Source organism: Pygocentrus nattereri, chromosome 19 (assembly GCF_015220715.1).
Source record: "Pygocentrus nattereri isolate fPygNat1 chromosome 19, fPygNat1.pri, whole genome shotgun sequence".
Lineage (NCBI taxonomy): Eukaryota > Metazoa > Chordata > Actinopteri > Characiformes > Serrasalmidae > Pygocentrus > Pygocentrus nattereri.
The window spans coordinates 19,564,944-19,591,617 of NC_051229.1; the positions used below are offsets into that span (position 1 = coordinate 19,564,944).

A 26,674-nucleotide genomic window follows, 5' to 3' on the forward strand; every position below is an offset into this window, starting at 1 on the left:
TCTCAGCTGTTATTCTTTTCAATAAATGAATTCAAAGTATTTTGGAATGACACTCCTCATCTATACATATGCATACCAGACATGCAGATATCCACATATGTAAACATTTTTATTACTCACTTTATTGCTCATAATTGCCCTGTTACTGTCATTATTACATCACTATATTATCATCATTATTGTTACTGTAGTGTTGCCCTCGTTCATTTATTAAACTGAATAGGATAAAATCTTTTGTTCCCACTGATCCATTTCATCACTTTAACAAAGTGTGTCTTTATTGCTACAGGTGAAGAACATTTCTATACAAGACAGCAGCAGACACTCTCTTATAAGTGGAAAAGGAACTGAACACACACTACTTGCAGCTTGCTCTGACCCCTGTTACCCTGTTGTAGTTCTAAGAGCCATGGCCGCTGCTTCTGTGTCGCACTCGGACATCTCAAGCTGTTGCCAGGTATTTATTTATTCTGAAGATTGTAGCGCTGGAGGGCTGCCCATAAACCCTCCATCTGTTTGCCATTAGCTGCTTTTAACACCCGATATTCACACAGCAAAAAAGCTGGCCTGTTTTTCAAGATGTGAATCTTTCTCGCCATCTCTTTCATTCTCTTCTCATCTCTCTCTCTAGTAAACCCCTCCTCTGGTTTAGGTCTTCGGCTTGCAAGATGTTTTACTTTTGAAATGACTTCCAGAGGGAATCGTTCTCTAGTGTGATTGAAGACATTCCTTATTAGCCAATCGAGCTGAAGGCCATGCGTGCAGCAGCATTTGTATGAGGTGCATCCAGTTTCTGATCGAAAGCATAACAAAATAACAGGGCTTGACGTAAACATTTATCTGCTAGTCCAGGACAAGTGGATGATGAATTTACTTGTCCGGGCTGACAAGTAAACACACAAGGTAAAAATAATAAACAGGCTAACAGATTATTCTGCAAAACAAAAATGTATTCTGATGGGTGAACTTTTTAAAAAGGATAATTTTAATATATACCTTAAATTTTCCCAGCTAGAGTAGCCTACTGCACCACAGTGGTTACAAACCGTGAATAAGTCTATATCTTCATGAGACTTGACAGCCCCAATTCTGCGGGAGCAGCCAAGCTTATCAGTCAGAATGTTTTTGATAGCAATGGTAAAAATAGGACTTTTGAGAGTTTAAGGGAAATGAAATTATGGATTCAGGAAAAGATTGGATCTTTGGAAGCTTTTCAAAACAACCCACACTTTTTGAAAGTGTGACATAATGAAACCTTGTTTGCTGACATAACACCATCTGAATGAAGCAGGAACAAATGTAGACTGCATCATATTCTCACACACATTATTTTATTCAAATTTAAATTTTATTAATAAAAATAAGCATTTTACAAAATTTTGCAAATGTTGTTACTGACCTTTTTTTTCTGTGGACAAGTAATTTAGGCCTTTGAACAACTAAAATGTTTTATCTGTCCATAGAACAAGTCCAAAAAAAAGCCCTGGATCACTACTACAAATAATAACACATGCACATTCCAATAAATGAATGTACCGTGTAACTGCAGCATGTGGTATAAATTAGGCAGACTAGCATTTATGACATCAGTTAGTGTTCAATACAGTGCAAGATGCAAAATGAGCAAGCCGAGGTTCTTAGCAGCCAAGTTACCTTAAGGGAGTTACCACTAGGCATGCTGGTTCCAGCATCTTCCAAATGACTGTCATCCTGTTCTTTTATTGCAGAACAATTTTAATGGTTTACTGACAATTGTGCAAAAAGCAAAAACCACCAGTGATCAATAATCTTGTAGATGAAGCTAACTCATTGGTCTGGGCAATCAAAGGAGAATGGCGAACTTGATGCAAATCACATCTGGTGTGCAGAATGTCACATCTCAGAAAGTGCCACCTACTGCAATTTCCCCCTGGGATCAATAAAGGAATCTGAATCTGAATCTACAGGATTTTGCCAAATACTATGACAGGTGTTGTCAGGGAAGAACAAGAAAGGACTGCAGTGGGTACAGGAACATCAAAACTTTAGTTTTGAGAAGGGGGTGTGGGGTGGTTGGGAAGTTTGCCACAGATCTCAGAATTTTTTTTGTGGAAGATTGGAAAACTGGAGTTAAAAGTGTGCAGTGTACACTCAGCTTAAAACGGGACTGACAATTTAGCTTGACAAGACACCAAGTCACAAGACATGTCTCATCGTCAAATTGTTTTAAGAACATGACACTGAGTTTTCATTGCTTCAGTGGCCTGCACAGTCCCTGGCTCTCACCTACAGCACCATGTGGGATAATATGGAAAGGGCTTTCACAGCAGCCCTCCAATTTGCAGAAACAGCATAACATAATCATTTAAATATGGTACAACATTCCTGCACAACACATCCAGCGTGTTGAAGAAACCATGCCAAGGGCAAAAGTTCTTAAGACCAAAGGAGGAACAAAATCCTACTTTATAGGTGTGCCTAATAAACTAGAAAGTGTATAAATAATAAATAATTAATGTTCTGTTTGTACAGTGCCTTTTACAACTATGCTCCACAGCAGGGAAAAATGAACAAAAATAAGACAAATGCAAATAAGGAACATTACGGAGGAGTTTCAAAGTATGAAACAGAAGAGCAGTCATTAGGAGTTACTGAGTGTGAGGGCTGGAGCAATTAACAACTAGAGTGCAACAAGCGCCAGATCTATAGATATGAGGTGGACTGTACGCTCATAAAAAGATAGTTCTTCAAGTGTTCTTTAACAAAACAATGGCTCTATGGAACCCTTAAGAAAATGGTTGTTTCAGTGTTCATGGTTCTTTGAACAACCACTGTCTTTACTAAAGAATCCTTGAAGAACCATCTTTAAGAGTCTAGAAATGAAAGAGCTCATTAAGGTATGCAAGGCGTTACAAGGATTGCAAGGATTCAATCCTTGCAAGGATTCTGGTCCAAAAGTACCTGAAACTGGAAAAGATTTATAACCAGTAAAGCTGATTTAAGAAAGGCGAGCCTAGTTTGTTAGGGTTCACAGGTCACAGTACAGTTTCCCTCGTCACACAGCCAAAGTGGGAACTTTAAAAGCCTGTCTGACAAGGCAAAGAGTGGCCACTTGAAGGCCGCCAGTTGGCCCACTTTTGCTTGTGAGACAGAGACATGCAGTGGCAAATAGGTGTTAGAAGCCTCTGGTCATGGTGTCCTGGTGACCTCCCTCCTCCTCCCCCACTCCCGCACCCACCCCCCTCAGCCTCCATGTCCTGCCTGATGATGGGGGAGTGCCAGGGCCCTGCCACACACGATTAGTGAAACAACAGTAATCTGAGCTAGTGTGTGACCATTGCTCCGTCTGAGGAGGAGCCTCCAACACAGGGAGGAGAGAGGGAGAGAGAAAGAGAGAGTACAACCAGGAGGAGTGCACACACACTCAGCCTGTCCTTAAACTCCAAACACATACCTTGTCCTGTAAACATATCCACCATGCAAGAAGAGATGCTGTCAGGATTTCAGCAGGCAGGGACAGAAGTAAGTGAGGTTTAAAGATTTTCATAATGGGTCATTTTTATAATGAGCAAATAGTTAATCAAATTGGGGAATATTTTTTTTTCTTTTCTCATATGTTAAAAATAAACTTGTAAAATTTGAAAAAGACTTTTTTTTTCTTTGCCACTCTATCCTTCATGTTCACCTGCTTCAAATAAATGCCACTGATATGTCTTCTGCTTTGCGTGATGCAATCCTTTTCCTTATCCTTGTTTTATAGGTTTGAGACCCTATTATCAGAAAGGGAATCGTCAAGAGGCACTCGGATTCATACAAGCACACTTTACATGCTGCTTAAGATTACAAAGTTGCAATCTGCTAGTCCCGGACCTGCCTAATGGACTATGTCAAAAGATGAGGAAATTCCGAGCCCGCCTCCAGGGTATCCTGACTCATGCAAGTGATGTAAACACTCAGGAAAAACCTGGAACTGGGGTCACCGTGATGATGAAGTTTCAGTAGTAAATCGTGACGACCACACAGATTCCATCTGACAAACCCAATACAGCCCAGCCCAGTCTAGCCCAGCTTAGCCAGGAGGTTCTCCCTCCCTGAATACATGGATGTACGAGGCATAGGGGGAGCACAATCTGTCGTTCCCAATCCTGGCTCCCAGCACAAAATGAGGGATTTTCCCTCCCCACCTTTTCCCTGAGGTCAACCCAACACAACACCATCCTGATAAGTCCGACTTAGCCGGGCGCTCGGTAAGGACACATCTCCTTTTGTTAGTGTAAGCTCCTGCTTACAGCCCAGGTGTTAAAAAGTGCAGATAGCTCAGGATCCCAGAGGTCCCATTGTGCCAGAACACACATATGAATTGCCCTCTTCACTAAAGGAAAATCTGCAGTTCTGTAGATTTATGGGTGTCTAGCATTTATGTTAATTTTATCTTTGAATTTGAGAGGATATAGTTTAAGGAGATTTTATTGGTTGTGAAGATCAATGAACTAAAGACCCTAATCAGATTTGATAGTGTTTAATCAGATTGCTCTAGAAAGGAAATCTATGTTTAGTGGACCACCAGAGTCAAATCCCTAAAGGATCTGCAGTTACTGCTCCTTCCTGTGAAACATCCATCCTGCATGTTGCATTGTGTGGCATGAATTGAAAAGAAAGTTGAAGAAATGGAGCAAATTTGCATAGATGTTGAAATCCTGCAGCCTGTTGTTTGTTTTTCTGTGCAATACTTAAAGTTTTTCTCTGCATGGTGCATATGAAAAGAAACAATTGCTTGGTTAGAGCTTTAAAACAATGATCACTTTATGCATGTAACCCCATGTTTTAAACCAGCTTATGTGTTGCTACTGCAGTCAAACTGTATTGCTTAGGGCTGCAGATGACTTGACAATATTGGTCAATGAGAGGTGGTGTGTTTTAAGCAAGAAAGAGGCACCAGAGGCTAAGCCTATATTCATCTGAGCTCTCAACTCTTGTAACCTGGGATTCAATCTGGCTTAGTTTGCAAGCCTGATGAAGGCCTTCTCTTGATCACGTAGTGAGAACTGTTTCTTTGCACCCACGCGCTTTTGCCTGTCCTCAGAGGCAAATCCATCAGGCGATGAAACCTGCAAATCGGCCTACAGAACTAGTCTGGTCCATGTGAGATGTGACCCTCCCAAGTGCTTTGGCATTTCGTTTTGATCCTTGCACATGGTTCAGATTGATGGCTTTGGAGTTTGTTTTCTCTGCCTTCCATGCTCTAACATGCTCGTATGAGATGCATTCAGCTGCTGCCAAGCCTTAATCAGCAAGGCTTTTAAACTGCCATCACACATAACAAAAACGTAAAGTTTGGACATTCCAATTTGTTAGTGTATGAACTATTCAATGTGCATGAAACCTGTCAAGATTTCTCAAAAACTCTGAGGTATACCCAAAGTTTAGGCCGCAAAGACATACAAAGCAAAAGAACTGGGTGAAGAAAGCAGAAGCCTGTGTTCACTCAAAATTCAGTGCCAGTACAAAAATAAAACAAAAGGAGACCCGTGTAAATTTCAGCTTTTGTAAAACCACCATTTCACAAAAAACAGGTACATGACTGGAGATGTGCACGGGTACTTAACTGCTCAGGTAATCATATGAGATGCCAATATCTGAATGCTGAAATCACTATTTGGGTATTTGTTTAATTTTAGCACGGAAAACTGAGAAAATATACAGACATACAATTCAGTGATACACTAATTTTATGTTTTGACAGCACTGTAAAATATAGTGCGTTCACTCATATTAACGAGTAAGTATGCTATATTACACTTTGCTACTATGAAACACAAGCGCTTGAACTTGAGTGAATTGCAAACTAAATTACTCTAGCTGGTCTTAGCTAGGTCCAGACAGAGTGACAAACTAACATGTTGGCACACTGTCCACCTGTAAGAAGACAAGTCCTCATCACCATTCAAGATTGTACCGGTTAGCTCTGTTAGCTCATTAGCTCTTCTGAAGAAGCAGCCTCCGTGACTTATCCAGCACGAAAGCCTACTGCCTTCCCTTGGCTATTTTTGAGTAACAAAGCATGTTTTAAAATGTATTCCTCTGTGTGCTACTATGCCAGTGATGTCACCTTGAAATGTTCATTGACCATTATATATAATGTTCATATATATATGTGTGTGTGTGTGTGTGTGTGTGTGTGTGTGTGAATATTAATCAGAAAATGAGTCTAAAGGAAAATCCCCAAACATAACACTGCAAGAACACAGATAAGGAGACGTTATCGAAGGCTAGATTCATTTAGAGGTATTGAGGATTTTTTTTGCATTATCATACCGTTCAATTAAAAAAACAAAAAAACAAAATTATATGTATGCAGCCCTAACATTATCTTAATTGGGTTGTATTTTGTTCTAACTTTTTTCAAGTGTCCATTATCTGAATAATAGACTTGTGTGTCTCTCCTCTGTGCACCTGGGCTTTTATTTGTGTCAGATGTTTATGATTTTCCTATGCACACCATATTTCAACAAGCGTGTGGACACTTGGATGTAGACGGTGGAGGAAGAAAGGGGTAGAGAAACGCAATACTGAAGCATGCTTCAGTGATCAGAGGCCCCCACTGTGGAATGACTGTTCCGACCTTGGGATGGCATACTGTGTAATGATATCAAATTTCTCTTTCAGTGACCTCTATCCACAAATCAAACTGCCTGAACGAAATAGTTGACATTATGGCCTTGAAGGTCCTGAATTACATAAAGAAGCAAACGTAAAAAGCTGCAGTGCAAACCTGACTGGGTGACAGCCAGAATGCATACATCTGCACACTTTTGTTAAAAATAAAACATTTAGGTTAAAACACACACACACACACACACACACACACACACACACACACACACACACACACACTAGTATAATACGACCCAGCTACAGAAATGGTGTCAGCTTCTAAAGTCATATTGCCTGTCTCTGTCCCCCTCTAGCATGCACATACAGAAAGCCTTGATGATGTATTACACCTTTACTATAAATAGACCACCAGTACTGTTAACTGTAGTCAACTCTGAAGAATGATGCTAGCATAATATATCACAGTAAATAAAATGGCACAATAAAATTTCAGTCTAGAGTACAAATTTAGAAATGTAAGATAAGATCAAAGTCTTCAAGCAGCTGCTAGTCAATATAATATAAACTAGCCACTCAATCAGTCATTAAGGACTGGCTGGTCCTACTCAGTTATTCAGGACCGGCTGGTCCTACTCAGTTATTCACTGGATGACAGAAAGCAACAGGATTATAAAATGCTCTGTTGTTATCCGTCAGCTTATTTGTTGCTGCAGTTGACCCTCATGAATATCCTCTCATAAGTATAATTTATTTTGCTACAATTTGTAAACTTAATGTTGTTATGGCAAACAGTGATAGTATTTGCCACTGGAATAATGTACTAGAAAGATAATCAATCAGCTTTTACAGTTCATAAAGCCTCAATGTACTCTCTGACATCTGGAAATACATAATTTCCTAATTTATTATTGGGGCCTAAAGTGTAGTGTAGTTATTCCACAATACAAAACATTAAGACGTAAATTCAAGACCAAAGACGCTGTGCAACTGTTTTCATCAGCAGATTTGTAGGGTTTTTTTTAAAGAGATGACACTAATTCAATATCAGATATTTTGTCTGAGGTAAGACTAAACTATTATTTGTTTTTTTATTAAAATTACAATTTGAAATACAACTATTTCCAAATCGCAAGAGCTGAAATTTAATCCAGAAAATGCTGAATCGGATATCACAGGGAAAAAAATAATGAATTCAATCCAATCCTGTAAACAATCTGGCCTGAAATAGCACACAAATTGTGTGATTAGTACTTTTAAGAGAAAATACTGGATCAATATAATGATCAGTACAGCAACACACGATCCGGATCTATGGGTCACATGCTTAGAATAGTTATTGTTAAGTGTAGGTCTCACAGTACCCACAGTAACCTCTGATGCAGACAGGTCAGGATTGCGACAGTGCAATTAGTAATGGGCTGTACTAGCAGTGTTCAGGTGAGCTCTGATTAGCCTGTTATGACCTCACAGCACAGAGAAACAAGATTCACTGCAACACAAATGAATCAGACTGTGCTACAGGTGCAGACCAGGTCATAATACAATACCATCATGAATATTCATAGTATCTCTTTCATACCATGCAAATTACATGACAGCAGTGAACTTACAAAAGTCAAATCGCACACCTGCTAAGTAACATTTAACAGAATCAGATGTCCTAGATGTTTAGTCAGCATACTGTAATGTTCAAATTCTGTTATTACTCTTTACTCAATCATGCTATTGGTACAGTAAGACTTGGTTTAGATAAGCAAACAAATTTAATATTTTAATGAAAATTCGCCATGTAGCAGACTTATTACTTCACGTCTAAAGTGTGATGTACTACTTTACTCTTCCATTTCATTTTTTATTCTGCTTTGATAGAAGGAGTTAAATGAATCAAGCGTGCATTTAAAACAAACTGTACATGAGCAACACAAATCAATGTTAATGCAACATGATGTTATGTTTAAACAGACCGCTGGATCACTCCCCACACCCACATTCAACATGCAGCTTAAATACTTTTTTCACTTCATGAGTCCGAGTCTTTTCCATTGCAGTTTGTTGCATTGCATTTCAGAAAATTTTCCCAAGCTGCGAGTTTGTATAAATACATGAATGTGATTAGGTTAGGAAAAACGACAGGAAGAAACAAATCTGATTTGAACATTACAGTCATTTGTCGCAACGCTGCACTGAAGGGAATCACACTTTAACAAACCTTTACTCAACCCCCACAGGAACCACAGGGAGTTAAGAACACAATAACCAAAAGCTTCTGGGAAACGAAATGGGAGTTAAACTATAGCCCAAACAATAAAACGCAAATCAACAAACACTGCTGAGTAATTATGTATCAGAGAGTTGGAGTCTGAAAGTTCCGTGTGAGAAGAGGAGAACGTGTGATGGGATGGTTAGCATATGTGGCTGACCTGTGTGTGCGTGTGTTGCGTATGAGTGTGTGTGGGGAGGCCACAAGATTAGCCCTGCTGGCTACTTCAACACCCTGAGAGAGAGCCAGTCCCAGGTGTTAGCCCACGTGATTGTAGATAAAGCAGGCCGCATTAGTTCTAATCCTGTCCTGATCTTTGGAGTGTGCTCCCCTTCCCTTCCCTGCTGCTCCTTGGCCTCATCAATGCTCTCTAAAGGGACTGGTGAGTGCTTCAGTGGACAGGCCAACAACGGACCTGGGCCTGCTTTTCTCAAATCTTCACAAAAGGGAAAGGAAGGGAAAGAACAGACTCTATTGTTTATCAGAGTTTGTTTGTTATGTGTTGGTTGGTGTTTTCACTTTGGAGTTTATTGTCTTGAGATAGAGACACACTCCAGAACATGGTTAACCCTTTAGGTCGTAAGTTGAGCGCATGCTTTCAGTTACTATTATGATCTGGCGTGGGGCGTGAGACCAACTCTAACAATTTCGTAACCACATTCATAAACAGTTTTGTAAGGGTGGGCAGAAGACAGGGATATAAACTGCAAGGGCTTAATTTTTCCCAGCAATATTTATGAAGAAAGAAAAAAAAAAGTCCTTTGAACAATGGGCCAGTGGCAAACATTTCCCAAATCAGAAATTGCACTCATCCTTATATGATACCTATAGTCTATTTTTATACAAACAGTAACCATCAGTAGGTACCAATGGCATAATTTAATATGACCTTTTTCTTATATTTTGAGTTTTAGAAACACTCAAATCTGCCTGTTGACAATAGACTATACATATATATGTACATGTATGGATAAGATTCAAAATTGTACACATGTATACATTGTATATATTCTTGCACTGTTCTCTTTCGTCAGTGTGCGATATTCATGAATAACGTTTTTGTTCTTTTAAAAAAATACTGTGATTAATAACTGCTAGTATAAACATACAAAGATCTGTTTGTTGAGAAGTTAAATGCAAGTTTCCCCATCTGCAAATTTGAAATTATTAGAAGAAGGATGTAAAATAAAAAATCTCTGATGTAACATCAAGGGCACCATCCTCTTCTTCTGTTCTCCCTCTCGTAACTGAAGCGCGTGGTACCTGCGTGTCTGTCATTAGGTCGCCAGCTATTCAACATCAGTTACCGCTCACAAAACTACTAAATTTCCCTTTATTAGCTGCTGAAAATTTCATCACTTTCAGCTGTGACTGCAAACTAGCTCAATTTGCTGAACTTGGTGAGCCCAATTTGGTGAATAGTGAAACTGTCAATTCTGAATTATGTAGAGCTAAACGATCTGAGTACTGAGAAATAATATTGTAATGACAAACATAAAAAGCTTGTTACCAAGAGATTGACACAAATTACTTATCATGCATCATGTATGTACAACTGCTTTATTATTACTGTTTATCATACACATATTTATTACGTTTTATTTTATATCTGATCTTTTTTTTCTAGAGGCCCGCCTCCTTTTAAATGTGACGTTTTGATTCTAACAGACCTTCAGCAAACTTTTTTTCTACTTTGTATATTGCAGTTCTACAGCTAATCCTGTTAAACTTACAGTTAAACTCAAAGCCTCTCTCGCAATATTATAGGTTTAAGAATGCAAAGCAACATTCTAAAGACAGATATGTTTATTATGGTTTCAGGCATTTTATTTCATATGTCAAAAAACTGTGAGCATTAGGGAGATCCTGCATTTTTTTCTCCTCCAAGCCAGGCTATGCCAAAGTACTCTACTTTCTAATGTCTCTTAGCTGCTCATGAGTTTACAGTAGGGGAAACACAGAACTGTGTGATTGACAAAATGTGATTGACATTTTGTGTATCGATGTAGTTTTTAAAGAGAGAATAGTGTCTGAGAACACTTTTTTTAATTATTATTTTCAACACCTGGTATATTTTGGAGAATCTTACAGAAGTTTGTGTGCATGACCGAAGGTTTCAGTGGTATTGTTTACCAGTATGTATATTACACTGGAAATTCAAGGTAGCTCTTTGTTAGGTTAAGGAGAGCAATAGGATAGTTAATCCATATATACTGATAATACAAACTTCCCCGTAAGGTGATCTCACAAACAGATACACGCACGCAGCTCAGTCTGTTTGCATTGGCTGTTTATATGTTAAGTGACACTGTGATGCTGATGCCTTGAGTTATGCAACACACCCTATAATACCCCAGAAAAAAATGGAGCTTTGCGCCTGGCCAGCCAAGCTGCTGTATCAGCCCCATCTGAATACCTGCAGTGCTCTCTTCATAGCCCCATGAATCAAGGCGTGTTTGTTCTGGAATAATCCACTCTACGATCGTTTGGACTGTTATGATGGGCCTAAAGGAGTGAAATATGTCATCCATGTGTTCTAGGTAGACTGGCCTTTTTTAATCTTTCTTTTTTAAATGATTTATCTGGAGCCACTGAACAGTTTCTGCCTTTTTTCCACAAGGCTTTATAGTGCTGGGTAGAAGGAAGTGTCAGAATGGGCATGATGCAGCAGTCCTGGAGCAACGTCAGGGTTACAGGGATATTTCACCCAGAAATGTTAACACTACTGACAGTGAATGAAATCTAGGCTGGGGACAAAAGCTCCACTGACTGCTCTCACTCCCTCTCTCTCTCCATAGGCGCGCACACACACACACACACACACACAAAATATAAGGCACTCTGAAAGTTCACTGCACTGTCAAGAAAGTAGGGTGTCACATTAGTTGCAGTGCAATACGTGACAATACGTTTTTGGACAGAATGCATTTAACAAAATTCTGTTTTGTCTGTTTTGCTGTATTCTCCTTGAAAGTCTGAGAGGAAATTTTCATACTGTATCATATTTTAAAAGCTCATATATCACTTTAAAAACTCAAAATGCAACTCAGCATAACTAATAAATTCAAAGGTAATTTTCAAAAGTGTATGTACAAAATAGAACTGAGTTTTGAAAAAAAGTCCACCCAAGACAGTGTTTTGCGTAGGTTGTTTGGCCAAAACAGAGAGAAAAGGTTATACTTTCAAAAAAAGTAATATAAAAAAAAATCTATATACCAGGGATGTAGCCTAATGTGAAGAGTGGCCACCCCAGTAAAATAAAGTGAGACAGTCCGCCATCATCAGCAAAAAGAGAAAAGCTGCCATCAGGGTAGATACTTATCAGTTAAAAGTGTCTGATGACAGTGCACTTAATAGTCAGCTTGTCAATCTCGCTGTGATACGGTACTTCACTGAGAAAACACGCAAGTAAACACTAGTCAAAATGTTAGCCTTGTTCAGCAGTGAACACTGGTTTACACATAAGCAATAAAGAATTAAAAGCATATAAATCATAATATTTATATACTAATTCGATATTTTTGTTTGGTTTTGTTATACATTGTGCTCAATGTGGATCACACAGGGCACTTTTTAAAAAATGTTTAGCAGAGATTATGATACAGGGATTGAAATAAGATTTCTTCATATAACATAATGTGGCTGCATCATATGAAATAAACTATCAAATGGTAAGATGTGTTAAAAAATTAGCTATAATCATTTGCCATAATGCCTTTTAAAGCGAAATAAATGAATGTTTATCAATGTAGGCTAGACTGCATCTGAGGAGAATCTAGTGGTAAATATTAGTTGGTGATAATGCTACATTAGATTTTCCACATAATGTTACCTTACACTTGAGTGCCCAGCTACATTAAATGTTTTGTTTAAAGTTAATTAGATGTACGGCATTTCAGGATATCCTAATAACGTAGCCTTAACATATGCACAGAAGAATGTAATTAACCTTTTTTGTTTTTTTTGCCACATTAGTAAAATCAATGGATCAACCTGGTCACTCCATTTTAAAAGTTCTGTCCAAGCCTCTGCCACATACTGTACCTATGGATGGGTCATGATGAAGCTTCTAAATGCTTTTGTTAGTTTGACCGCGTTAGCATTCTGAATGTTTTTGTAGGTTCAGTAAACTGATGGTCATGCTAATGATACACAGTTACATAGTCGCTTGAAGAATGATGACGGCTCTGCTTCACTGACCTGAACTGTCTCATGTGTATCAAAGACTGGATGATCAACAAGTTTTTACAACTTAATGAGATTATATCATATATTAATGAGGTTATACTGTTTGGTTCGTCTGACCAGACCAGTGATTACCTTGGAAAATTGGGCCATCTATCATCTTTTATGAAACCTCAGCTAAACAACCTAGTACTGACTTTTGACTCAACTTTGATAAGCATACCTCCACATTGGTCTAAAGTAGCTTTTCTCAACTGTGCACCAATGCCGATAAATTATATATATATTTGTTATGTCTCCGCTGATACTGTTACCAATACATAAGTAATTTAATATGTAGAAATTAAGACAAGATCCACTTGGATTAGCATTACAGGGAAATTGTATGTGTATTTGTAGAGGGTTAGACATACAGTGAAATGAATAGGCAGACATTTAAGCATAGTAGCCCATCACCACCCAAACATTTTGCTCTTCCAAAGTACAGCAAAGGCATCATCTTATAGTGCTGTGAAATATCCAAACATTTGTCTGATATCATTTTTTTAAAAGGAAATATCTGATGATATCAATATGATCTCAACATCACTATACAACCCTACCATTTTGCCTGTCAGTGACAGGAAAAGGTGATTCATGTGTTTGGACTACTCTTACTCATTGCTTCTTGTCAGTCACCGCTCATTGGCACGACTGCAGTTAGTCCAAAATGCTGCAGCTCAATTACTCACTAGCATAACAAAGCATGATCATATTATACAAATAGTAGCATTTTTCATTGGTTTCCAACTCAATTAAGAATTTAGTCTATGATTTTATTGTGGGGTTTTTGTCTGGCTCTCGTTTACATATCAGACATGTTTCAGTTCCACACACACCATAGAAAGCCCAGAAAGCAACGAGATCTTCTCATGAATGTCTAAGTGCCCCCAGTTAAAAGTAAAAGGTAAAGGGTGATTGGGCAGCTCCAGTTTTGTTTTCTTTTTAACTTGTTTGTTTCTTCGTATTCATCTTTAATGACCCCATTTGTGTAAAGCACTTTGAAGCAGGTTTTTTCAAATGCGCTATATAAATAATCCATATAGTCCAGATATGGAAAGCTAAGCTATGAGCAGTTTTGCCCTGCCCATTAACTCTGAAGATAAGGAGTGTTTCAGTTCTGAATACAGAATACAGAACAATCAATCAGAACAGAGGTTATTTACCTTAAAGGTAACAAGTAACAAGACAGCCTGTTTAGTTATAAGAGAGGTTGCAACATGGTCATGTAAAAAAGAAAGAATGTTTTTGGTTCACTGAAAATCAAATGTGCGCAATTTTCCCTGCTGGCCTTTTGCTGGCCAAGACACGTTCGTTGTCCAAAGTTTGCTTCTTCAGTTTTGCACTTTTTTAGTTGACGCAACGAGACTAATATAGCTAAAGAATAATGGAAGTCTATCTCCTACATTCTAATACTCATTTTTCATATTCAAACTGCCATGAATGCAGCACATATTAACGTCCAAAGGCACGAGCATCAATGCGTGAGTTTCAGTCCAGAATCTTCTCTGATGCAGCAGGAATTTAATTTAGTGTAGTTTTATTTTAACGTTAAGACTTAAGCAGACTGGGATGAAAATATTTGTACATGTTTACTCTCACTTATAGAGTGAAGCCTTTGTCCTCACACAGACAATTATGAGTCATAGTGGTCTGTGTACACGATGATGGACCGCCATTGTAGTATTTGGTCACACAGTTACTGGAAATATTTCAGGCAAGACTAAGATGTTAAATATGAAGTGAGCCTGTGTCATGCAGTGTATATTTTTGATACAGCAGGAGTGGAACAGGTTTGTCAAAGAGGGACTGTTATTGCTGTTCATGAAAGTCTGCATCTCATTACAACCGCCGGCACAGAAACTCCATTACAATGCAGTTTTACTTTTTTTCCCTGCAGGAGAATTGGAACAGAGTCAGAGATGTGTGGCTTTTTGAACTCCGTTAGATAAAACTTTAAAAAAAGGAACAAAGACTTCAAAAGTGTTTAATATCTAATAAGAATAAGGTTTTAATATTTTAAGTAGACTACAATTAATTTACTGTATCTTGGAATCTAGTGGGTTCCCTGGCTTGCAGTGTGAAAAAGCAGAGGTTAGCTCAATTTGAGCTGCAAACACACCTGAACCAGATAATCCATGTTATACAGACTTTGATTACTTGGCTGAGGTGTTGCGGGAGCAGGACCGTGGGCTGTTAAACACTGGCTTGGGAAGCATTTACGAGATGGATATATTCACAATAAGCCCATCATCCCTAAAAGCCTGTAACTCTTGGCTCTGTGTAGAAAAACAAATGATGTGGTAGTGATGAAGTAACCTTTTATATGCTTTTATAGTCAATTTCATACTTGGCCATAACTTGGCTTCTGAGGGAAAAAAAAAAATCATAATTACGCAGCCATCTGCACTGTTTGTGTATTTACAGCAGTTAACGCCAGTTCTAAAAATGAGCACCTAAACATGTTTTAAAACGAACTACCCATAACATGCACAGCATTAATCAAGCACTAATCACCAGAAAAGGTGCCTACATGCGGATGGTAGCAATTTAGCTCATCAGGGCAATTAATCAACTGACCATTTCTGAAAGATAATTGTACTGTTTGATTATTAGTACTGCAATAATCTTTAAAGTGGTGGAATGGAAGAGCAGAAAATGATTATTAGAAATCTACACTAAAATTCAGTAATGATAGTGCAAGTGCTTATATATTCCAATTATGGAGATGTTTATTGACATTCCAGCATTTTTAGGTCATAAAAACATTATTACGCAATCTGGATTAATGGGGATTTAGGTGGAGAGAATTAAGTGCTTGGCTGTACAAGGAAATAATGATATAATAATTTATTATCATCTGTGGGAAACGCTGAGAAGACCAAGGCTTGCCAAAAGAGAGGCAACATTTTAGATTATTCAGTTTGTAACAAATCCAAAACACACAAACTAGGAAATAAAAATGGAACAAAATATGAGATATGCGTCTCAAGAAAATTAGACTCAAGATAGAACAATCTTGGAGCTTTATTGTTTTCTAACACAGAATGCTGCATGTGGCAGTGACTTATAATACATTTTTTTGTGGAAAACGAAAATTCTTGCTTTACTTCAGGTCTTCCAGGGACATCAACAAAAAAAGGGTGCATCTTGGGAAAGAAGTCAACTTTTTCTTAGTTCCTTAGTCAGATGATGTTAACAGTGTTGTCAGTGTTTCTAGTTTTGTTCCTATTGTGTGATGTTACCCGTGTTGTCCGTTTATACTACATACCTTTGTATCTGGTCTACTGGTTTTGTCACTACCAAAAACTTGAAAAATTTGGATGGAAAACAATTGTAGCACCATTTTTTGCTGGGCTCAGAGAAGATACTCTGTACATACATGCACTCCTGTTCGAGTTGGAAAAGCACTACTGATGTCTTCATATATATGGTTAATTTCTATTTACACAATTTCAGCTAATAAAACATTTCTGTCTTACTTTGGTTGTTAAAAGTGGTTCACTTCATAATAGAACAGACATTCCATAAAAGTAATAAAGCATCCAAAATGAATACAAAATACAGAAACTGATACCACTATACTATGAAATATAGATTTGGCTATACTTCCCATTATTAGTTTGGGTTTATAAAAATGGAAGGAACCTATTACTGCATCAGAACTACGCCAGAGTTTACTGAGAGAGAGAGAGAGAGAGAGAGAGAGAGAAAGAGAGAGAGAGAGAGAGAGAGAGAGAGGTAAACAGACTTGTACACTAAGCGCGTTGCATTGGTGTCTTTCTTCGAAAGCCTCTGCGGTTAAAATGACAAACTTATCTATCTCTAGACTGCGCACCAGTTCCAGGATCACTATCTGTACCAGCCCAGTCTCAACAAACTATACTTCACAGCCCACTGAGACCACTATGTAGCGAGTCTGCCAGAACGTTTTTCAGTACAGCCTGTCTGGATTTGTTCTTAGTCACTACCCATGTGCTGTTTCCTGATCTGGAGAAATGTTTTCCTCCTGACGATCCTAGAAGACAGAAGCTAGCACACTTTGAGGAGGGAAAAAAAGAATCACTATTTGTACTGTAAAAAAATTGGGGGTTGTTTTACTGGAAAATGAAACAAGATCTGAAAGGGATTACGCTGTGGAGAAAGCCTTTAGAGAGAGAACAATGAACTACTAGATGCCTGCAAATGTACCTCATGAACCGAGGGTGTAGGAAGGCAAGTCATACTTGCGCATAGGTGCGGCTGAGGGGGTTCTAGGAATTTTTTTAGTGTTTCCACTAATGTGGCTCATAGTTCTCACTCACACACACACCCTTCGCAATCTGTCATGTCAACAGGAGATAGAGCTGTGTTTGTCAGGAACTGATCCCACACAGGATTTGCACTGTGTTCCCACTTTTGCAAATATTGGGGTGTTTGAACATGCTTGTAAATAGTGATGCAGAGGTCCCTGCCCTGGTGGATGTTCTATGCCCTCCCCAAAAACTGAGAGAAGTATCAGTAAGAAGCACAGAGTAAGTTGAAAAGATCTATGACATCAAATATATAACAAAAAGACTATATTTTCTTTTTTTTCCAGAGCAAACAGAGAGGTCTTTAGACATACCGAATAGAGAAAAAGGGGACATAAGGGAGGCTAGAGTCCCTAATGGGAAGGAGATCCTAAGGAGAGTGACTCATTTCCCAAGAATGATTGTAAACATCAAGTACAAAATGCAAAAAAAGGAATCACACACTTAGAACGGGAACTGAATATCCTATGTTACAGCAAAAAGCCAAACATTTCTTTCATGGTGCATTGACAGCATTCGCTCCTTTTTGAGTAAAGGTGGCATTGATAAAATCTGAAGCAATGAGAGAGATCTTAAGTAAACACTCAACAATTCCAAACGGTAAGAATCTCTAGCATCTGAGCAGCGTTAACTGATATGTCCTAAAGGGAAACAGTTTGACATTATTTTGGCGGGCCTTTATCTAACTATGCCTAACAGATTTGTGTCTTGTCTTCTGCTTTCTGTCTCAGAGTTTCAATGCTCCACACCGTTCTAAGATGAAGTTATGGAAAGGGGTCATTCTTGCCTTCATCTTCATTAGCACTGCTATTTTACTCCGACTCCACAAAACCATGCTGCTTCCTGGGTCCATCAAGCCCCGGGCCTCGGAATCATCCACGCATCCTTTGTCAGCAGGACTACGACCACCATCAGCACCACCATCATCATCATCATCTTCATCCTTTCACAGGGAGATGCGTCTTCGGCGGGTGGTCAGATCAACAGATGGCATGGGCTCTCTCCTATCAGAGTGTAAGATAAACAGATGCTGCTCTCTCTCAGCAAAGGCACTGGTGCGGATTAGGCAACGTAAGAAAATACTGATGGGTGAGATTAGTGTTTCGCTCACCAGTCAGCAGTGTTTAATTTACACATCTTAGCACCTCACACTCACATCACACCTCATATGTTATGGGACCAAAAGTATAGCCAGCTATCAGAGAAGCAAAAAAGAAAGCTCATTTTCTTACAGCACTGTGCACACTGTAAACTGAGGGTGACTTGTGGCCAACAGCTCTGAGAATTTTATGGTTTTACTTTTTAAGAAGGCATTCTTAAGAAAAAGTGATGGGAAACACTCATACGCGTTAAGTGACCAGTGATCAACTGGCTCTGACAGAGTTCATATGGGCTCACTTTAGCCCTTAGTTTAATTTCTTTTGGTACTAGTTTACTTTAATGTCCATCAGCCGATATAGGTACACCTAACTGACATCCTTAAAGTGTCATGTTCCAGCTCAAAAAAAAAGGAAAAAAAAGAACAAATGAAAAAGTCAGTTAAGATGCCATTGAGTAAAAGCGTTTTAAAAGGCGACATAATCCCTTTTTACTACCCTGCCAATCAAAGATGAAGAATTCAGTCCAGTGCAGCAAACACCTCATGTCTGCACCCCTCCGGTTTAAAAGAAGCCTATTTAACCATTAGAGTTAGAGAGAAAAGAAGGCCTTGCTTTTCTCATCAATTTGTTTTACTGCCCATCTAAAGATGGTTATTTATGGAGTGTTTTCTTCCCCTCTGTTCCAGTTTCCTACTTGTTCCAGAGCTTCACAGAGGGCGAGCTGCAGAGCGTGATCAGGATGCTGGTGGACAGGAAGGCCAAAAGGTTAGGCGCAGTCGTGGTGAGCAGACGGGGCAGGAGGACCAAGAGGGCAAGGAGGGGCCCAAACCCGTGCAAGCTGCACCAGAAGCAAGTGAAGGTGAGTGACCTTGGCTTGGGCTATGACAGCAACGAGATTGTGCTCTTCCGCTACTGCAGTGGCAAGTGCACCAGCCTCCGCCGCAACTATGACATGGTCATGGAGCACATGCGCCTCAATGAGTCGTCCAACCAGAAGGGAAAGGCCCGGAGCACAGAAAGCTCCAAGAGGGACCGTGCACGTTATAGCCCCTGCTGCCGACCCACAAAGTTTGAGGAGGATATGGTGTTCTTCGACAACAATGAAAGGTTCTCCATCATTCAGAACGTGTCGGCCAGAGAGTGCGGCTGTGTATGATGCCACAGGAAACAGAGAAACAAAGGATGCAGGCAGTTACGGGTGGAAGCTTCAGAGAGCAAGGTGGTGAAAGAGGTCACGGTTGCATGGAATGCTCTGAACAAGCTCACTGTAGTCACAGGTGAAGCTTCACAGAGGCTGCAGTCAACTCCATGGTAACAAAGTGAAATTCAGAGTGGCTCCAGTAAACTCCATGTGTCAGGGAGAGGATACAGTCAACTCCAAACTCGTGTGAGTCGACTTCACAATAAAAGAGGAGGCTTCAGAATGACTACAGTCAACTCCATGATAACAGTGGAAGTTTAATGCTGCAACCATGGACATGTACATGAAAATGAACTCTGTGTTTGTCATAATGAAAACCACAGAAGTCACAGCAGGCAGGAAGGCTATGTCTGACATTCAGGCAGAAGAGATGCTTTGCAGACAGCTGGAATTTTGGGACACTTATGTTTTCTGGTTTACTTGCTTCATGGGTCACTTCAGAACGTACTTCCAGGAGATCTTAACAGAAAAAAAAAAAGATACTTTCTATGATGTGACGAGACCTGTAGTACATGCTTTCAGTGCTGAGACACTACCTTTGCCTTCCACTGAACATGAAACTGATGCTGAGTGAAGACTATTCAATTCATGAATGAAATTCAGGATACCAAATTGTTTTTTGTCACAAATGCTATGTGAATACTGAAGTTGTTAAACAAACAGTTGAACAAACTGTTAAACAGTTGAAGATGTTAAACAAAGCTACCTCATTGACTTTGGGTTAAAGACATATACATGCAATGAACCTAGCTACGCTACACCCACTCTCTGGGGGTCGACTATTCACTGATAGACATCAATGAAACAGATATAATCACACACAGAGATACACACACTTAAACTCCTGTGTGTCTTCTCAGGTCAGATCCTGCACATAACATGCATTATCTCTTGAAGAGAACAAGCATTAATCACATGCTCTTTTTTCATTTTCTTTTTAAAGCCTTGTCAAAGCCTGTCTCATAGGACCCAAACCCTCTCTATCAGAAATCACTTCAGCCCAAATCTGGATTCAACAAAAAAGAAAATGTACTTCATGTCGTTGCCTTTAACAAAGTGGATCATACTATATACTATACTACATATACTATACAGTCATGTAAAACAGTTCAGCTCCCCAATAACATGTTTTGTCAGTTGTGAAAATAAGTTAACACATCCTCCACAAAGAACACACATTTTTGCACATCTTAATGCACAATTACTGTTCATTTGCTCAATTTAACATATGAGGAAAAAAGTAAATCATAAAATATGGCCTGTGTAGAGGTTATAGCACATTTTCTAGTATACATTTTTTTTTTAAATACATATATGTTATATTCAGCAAATAAACAGAAAGTGTGCACTAAGGTTTGCAGAGAAATGCCATATTTAAGTTCTCTAGAGTGGATATATTACCTTATTTCCACTTTTAAAACCCAAAAAACATGTAATCTGACCAGGGGTGTTTAAATGTTTTCATACTGTAGATTGTAAGTGCATTCATAGTATATGATATTATATCACAGTATTATAAAAGTACGTCTACAATGTCCTAGACATCTACCAAACAATGATACCAATCTGTAGATGAGTACAACCTGACATAAATACTGACAAACTGTATACAGCTTTTAAAATTGAAAAACTACAGTCATATAGCCAAGTGCAGTCCTTGGTGCTTGAGCATGAGAAAAGCTGTAGGCTGCTTTGTAGGGATTGCCATTATCCAAAGGTGCATTGCTCACTTATTCTTTAAAAGGTTAAATCCAATCTGTTTGCTCTCGATTCTTAAAGATTATGCCGCAGTACATCCAAGGGGTCAATCTGGTGTAAGTCAGACAGTGGCAGGGCAGACTTGTGCACATTGGGCTGTCCCAGATCTATAGCCCACTGCACATACTGTCAACACCTAATTCCCTCTAAGTCAAGAGAGCTGTAAATAGCTAAATCTCTACTACACAGAACAGTTAGATAACGCTAACGTTTACTTTTCCTAATTTCAGTTGAATAGACTCGTTCAACATAGGCAGGCTTTGGGCTGCTAGGGAGGTTGAGGAACTGTAGTTAGATTGAATAAGGAGAACTTTGAGGTAATTAAGAACAAAACCACAAATGAGATTGGAGGCAGGCCGGGAACCATCAAGTCCTAAACATGGCCTGCCTTCAAAGCTAATAGACTTACTGTGAAAACAAGGCAACAGCAGCTGAGTGGACACGCATCCTCCATGCCACACTGGGGCCTGGCAGCCAGATTTACCTACAGGACAGCAAACAGACCAGATTGTGAATCTCTGTATACACATAAGCTTCAGACAGCACAAAAAAATTCAGCTGCTTCAAAGAGACAGCATAAGCTGGAACGGTCATCTAAATGTATTAATTGGATACTGTGGACAGACATTTTCCAGGCATCACTGCGTCATTTCTTAAACGAACTGTTATGACATTTCTGGAAATTAATAAGCAGAATTTTAGAAAATTCTACTTAACTATATATACAACTTCATATACTCAAGTTCTTTCCCCATATAAATTATTGTATCTGTTGAAAAATGGGCAAAGGCTTTAAGTGCTTTATCAGAGAGTAACATTTAATTTGTTGCAATTTTATCAGTCATTGTTGGAACAAAATGTTCTTTATAGCATAATGTGTAAGACTGTCTTACGTTTCATATCATTCTGTCTACATCTAAAGTCAAACAGAAAGAGTGTGTGTGTGTATTAGTAACTTCCGGCCCCATTGCACCTATTTACAGCTTTGGCAGTGTTGGTTCTTATTTTTTTTCATACCAACAGCAGACATGTTGATGCAGTGCATCTTTCTTGTGTATACTCAATATTTATTGGACAGTGATGTGCATATTTATTTTGATGTTTTAGTCGAGAGTCCGACAAAGACTTATTTATTTAAAAGAAAGAAAGAAAGAAAAAAAAAAAAAACAACCTGTGCCAAAATGGAATTTCTAATAAAGTCACCATTCCTAAATAACTGCTGAATAAACATACTCAGCTTTACAAAAATAAGAGAGTGTTGCTTATTTTTCTTTTCATCACGCCTACATCCGAAGTGCTGTGTTTTCCTTTTTAAACTAAGCCACAAGACCTGCACGCAGACGAATGACACTGCTTCATGCCTAATGAAAAAATAATAAACATGGCAGAAGATGAAAGCGCTTTAAAAAATCTTTAAAAACTCTCTGTAAAAAAGGAAGTTCGTCTTCAAGGGATCCCTCAGCACAGCTATGCTTCAGTTTTTAATTCCATTGTTCTTAAACAGCTCCTTACGGAGCCCTTAGGAGGCCGTGGTTAAAAAAAAAAAAAAGTTAGACATTGCATTCCCTCGCAAAGTGTTTTGCATTCCCTCGCAAATGTTTTGCATTCCCTCGCAAAATGCTCGTCAGAAAGCAAGCGAATGTAGGACCAGAGGTGCCCAGTGCCATTGCCTACACAACAGCTTTGTTTTTAGCATACTTAAAGCTGTTTTCCCAGCCAGTCTGTGCTGATTTTATTCAGCAATTTTTCTCTACAATCTCTGTCAATGTAGCTTTTACTGTATGAGGACCCTCAATTTTGCATCACTAACAGCATAATCTTGATTTTGAGAAGCGACAATTATACTTCAACCCAAGATCAACATCACATTCAATGAGCTGCTTCATGTCTGAGCTTAAGCAAAGTACAGCTTATGCAAATAAATGCAACCGGTGCATCGTAATGCAAAACATTTGCAAGGGAACGCATTTTATTTGCAAAGGAACGCACTGTATTCGCAAAGGAACGCAAAACATTTCTGAGAAAACGCATTGTTATTAACTTTGTTTTTTTTTTTTAACCACGGCCCCTCAGGGGCTCCGCAGCTCCAAGCACTTGAGCTGGACATCATTATCAGTATTGACCATACAGATAATCCAAAATTCCACTCTTGTGATGCTCACATTAACAGATGCCAAGCCTCTTTAAATCTTTTCAGGATTCTGACTCAAACAAAAACAGTTTTCAGTGGACAAACGCAGCCAGCGGAAGCTCATCAATCAACCATAGGATGAGTTCATACAAAAGTAAACCTGCATACAAAAAAAAAGTATTACAACATGTGCACGAATCCTTGTTGGAACACATCTGTAAATACAAGTACTTCCCTCTGTAATAAACATTTACCTTAGTGAGGAAACTATGTCTGATCTAAGGCTTGCTTGTATTCTGTGATTTTACAACTTCTCCAATCTCCACCAACCAGTAGTATATAGATAAATGAATGGCATCCAGCCTACAGCAACAGCCCAACCCTTGAATTCTACAGAAACCTGGAGTTATTTAACACAATTGAGGTATAGAAAACAACTTGCTGTAAATAATTCTGTGGAAAGCACTTGAGGCTGAAAATGGCTCTAACTGCAAAAGGTTTAAGTGTCTAGTTGAGTTTCCACAGTTTCTACATATGAAACCAATTATTAGCACCTCAAATGGCTCTCCCAGTCATGGCCTTCACACAATCATCAATCACAAACATCAGGGCAAAAACTCACTGAAAAGCCTACGCTCCTATGATGCTAAATCTCTGGCCATTTGATCTTGTCTAATGGTTTCATTTGGATGATGCCTTTCACCATTTTAGATTTTGCTGCGCTAAGTGCAGAAAGACTATAAACACCCACAGGCCTTGTCCTCTGTTGCTGCAGCTTTGATGACAGGCTAACTGATTTATGAGCACGCTTACTGGACTGATTAACCCAAACTCAAACTATTTAGACAAATCTAAACTAACACGAGGCTAGCCTAGGAGCTCGCACATCAAGAAGGCTGCATAGGCTTTTATTTCAAGTTGTACTCGAGTCATGTTTGAAGCATTTACAGTTAGGCTAAATTGGCTGCCAAAACACAGTCACTCATTCTACCGGATTCCAAAGCAGTCAGGCCTGTGGTTAGCTTCAATCAACGTACAACATGTCTTTAACATCACTTATGCTGACTCCCTGCCCTGCAATAATATAAAGAGTTCATGATATGTCTGAGCTGTGACGCAGTCTGGAGAAGCGTCCCTCTACCACAGTGACACTTTCCTGTTATTTTTTATGTCATGCACATCTCAAAACTGGGTATTTGTTCATACTTGGCACCTAGAACAAGGAGACATACTGGACTGAGGAATTTACCTTCGTTATAATCCTTGAACCAAATCAGCAACTTCTTCCAATAATAAGCAGGAAAAAAGTCTAACTAAGGCACAAGTTGCATGACTGACATACATAATACCATCTCCGGTTTCACAGAATGAAGGGAGTGGAGGACTGGGTGGGGAAATGAGGGGTTTCTTAATCCCTAAACACCTGGGAAGGTGCAGAAAACAGCATGTCCAACTAAAACTACTAGGGCTGACTGACAGGCTATTTCACGATGTCTTTTGAATAGCAAATTTCTTGTTAAGCCTACGTGCTCCTTTTCTAGCGAACCATTTGCATGGTGTATGAAATCAAGACCAGCATAGTGGCTACACTGAGCAGTCTAGAACAAGCACTGTTTTTACTTACTTATAAATGATTAAATGAAGCAGAAATCACTACCCAGTTTCCTCTCGTACCGTATTTTGTGAGAAACGCTGTGTCAGAGAGGGTCTTTGAGCGAGCCGAGTGGGGGTGTTGTGGCTCAGAGCTGAAATGTGATTCCTATGGATTATTACTTTTCCCCACATGTACTAAAAACTTAGAAGACGTTTTCTTAATCTCTTACCTTTCTCTTAAGAGCACTTCCATGAACAGGTTCTGTAACCTACTAGAAACAATACATTCTTCTACATCGTTCAATGCCCCCAGGGTTGGCTGAAAGAGCCGACAAGCAAGAAACTCGGGTTAGCTAGCGTTAGGTTAACTAACCCAGGTTAGCTGTTAAGCTAGTTATGTTTTTTCCCATTCTGTTGTCCTCAGATGCTAAGCGAGCGAAACTAGAGACTTTAACGGCTTTAACTAACGACTAATGCCTGCACATCCCGCCCCGTTTGACGAAGAATATTCGGGAACTTCATTTTTAACATTTTTAAGGTAGTTAGGTTAACGCTAAATGGTAACACGCTACATCTGAGGTAACGTTAACGTTCAAGCCAGACTGCAAAACGAGACATAGTGTAGTAAGGAGCCTGTTCTGTCACGGAGGTCTAAACTCACCCTGTGTTTACACACTAAATACACCCAAAACAGGGTATTAAATCTTATTTATTCAGATTTTAGACGCGGGACCTTCGAAACGCAACACGGCTAACATCACACTTTCGATATATTCAGACAACTAGCGGGAAAATCACGCTAACTGACGCGTGTTGCTTCTACAGCCTGCTGCAGATAACAGGTCCTGTACGTTGCGCTAGATGGCGCTGTCGCACTTTTGTATTTGACGTTATGATTAATTTATTCATTCATATAAAGACAAATAAACAATAACAAATGACAAAATAAGAACTTTCAAACTCTGATGAATTCCAGGATTGTTCCAAGTTTACGGTCAGATGAACAGATACTGCACACGGTCCTTAAAGAGGACTAGCTAGAATTTAATCGTGATAAAAGAATGTAATACTATTCTTTGGCCTGTCATCAACAATATAAAACCAGTAATAACATTACATTACATTACATTACATTTAGCAGACGCTTTTATCCAAAGCGACTTACAAATAATGTGGTACATAGAACAAACATAATAACATAATAACATCAGTAATTTAAAATATAATTATGATAATCAATCGTAGAACTTTTGAGATGCCCTGTCAAACTTCATCTGAGAAATGTTTGGACGAAGAAACTTGCTCTTTTTTTATATTCATGATCTCAAGCTTTCAGTAAATAAATAACAATATTGCAAGCAATGCTTGTCTTTATAGGCCGCGCTCTGCAGCTCACAGGCCGTTATAACTCTATAATCTATTGCAGAACCCTCACAGTCAGTAAGAGTAACAGACAGCACATGCTATATTGCATAGATTGGGATGTGCTCTTCTCATCAGGAGTGGATAAGATGTATGTCA

General features: G+C 39.0%; 1 protein-coding gene and 1 long non-coding RNA gene across 4 annotated transcripts; one reads left to right on the forward strand and one right to left on the reverse strand.

Moving 5' to 3' along the window:
• The first annotated feature begins 3,391 nt into the window (after nucleotides 1–3,391).
• LOC108439868 (neurturin) lies at nucleotides 3,392–19,925 on the forward strand. 2 transcript variants are annotated; one of them, XM_017718519.2, is made up of 4 exons: nucleotides 3,392–3,501; nucleotides 3,740–4,226; nucleotides 18,102–18,384; nucleotides 19,157–19,925. In XM_017718519.2, exons 3-4 carry the CDS (start codon nucleotides 18,129–18,131, stop codon nucleotides 19,624–19,626), a joined length of 726 nt encoding a protein of 241 aa, XP_017574008.1. In that variant the 5' UTR covers nucleotides 3,392–3,501; nucleotides 3,740–4,226; nucleotides 18,102–18,128; the 3' UTR covers nucleotides 19,627–19,925. The 2 variants fall into 2 exon arrangements, with proteins under 2 accessions (XP_017574008.1, XP_037386898.1); XM_037531001.1 differs by lacking the exons at nucleotides 3,392–3,501; nucleotides 3,740–4,226 and having other exon boundaries at nucleotides 17,679–18,384.
• Nucleotides 19,913–25,973, reverse strand: LOC108439869. Of its 2 annotated transcripts, XR_001858789.1 has the most exons (4): nucleotides 25,815–25,973; nucleotides 25,384–25,472; nucleotides 21,839–21,913; nucleotides 19,913–20,130 (listed from the first exon to the last, which is right to left on the reverse strand). It is a non-coding gene; the product is annotated as an uncharacterized LOC108439869 (long non-coding RNA). The 2 variants fall into 2 exon arrangements; XR_001858788.1 differs by having other exon boundaries at nucleotides 25,384–25,973.
• Between the last annotated feature and the right edge of the window lie 701 nt (nucleotides 25,974–26,674).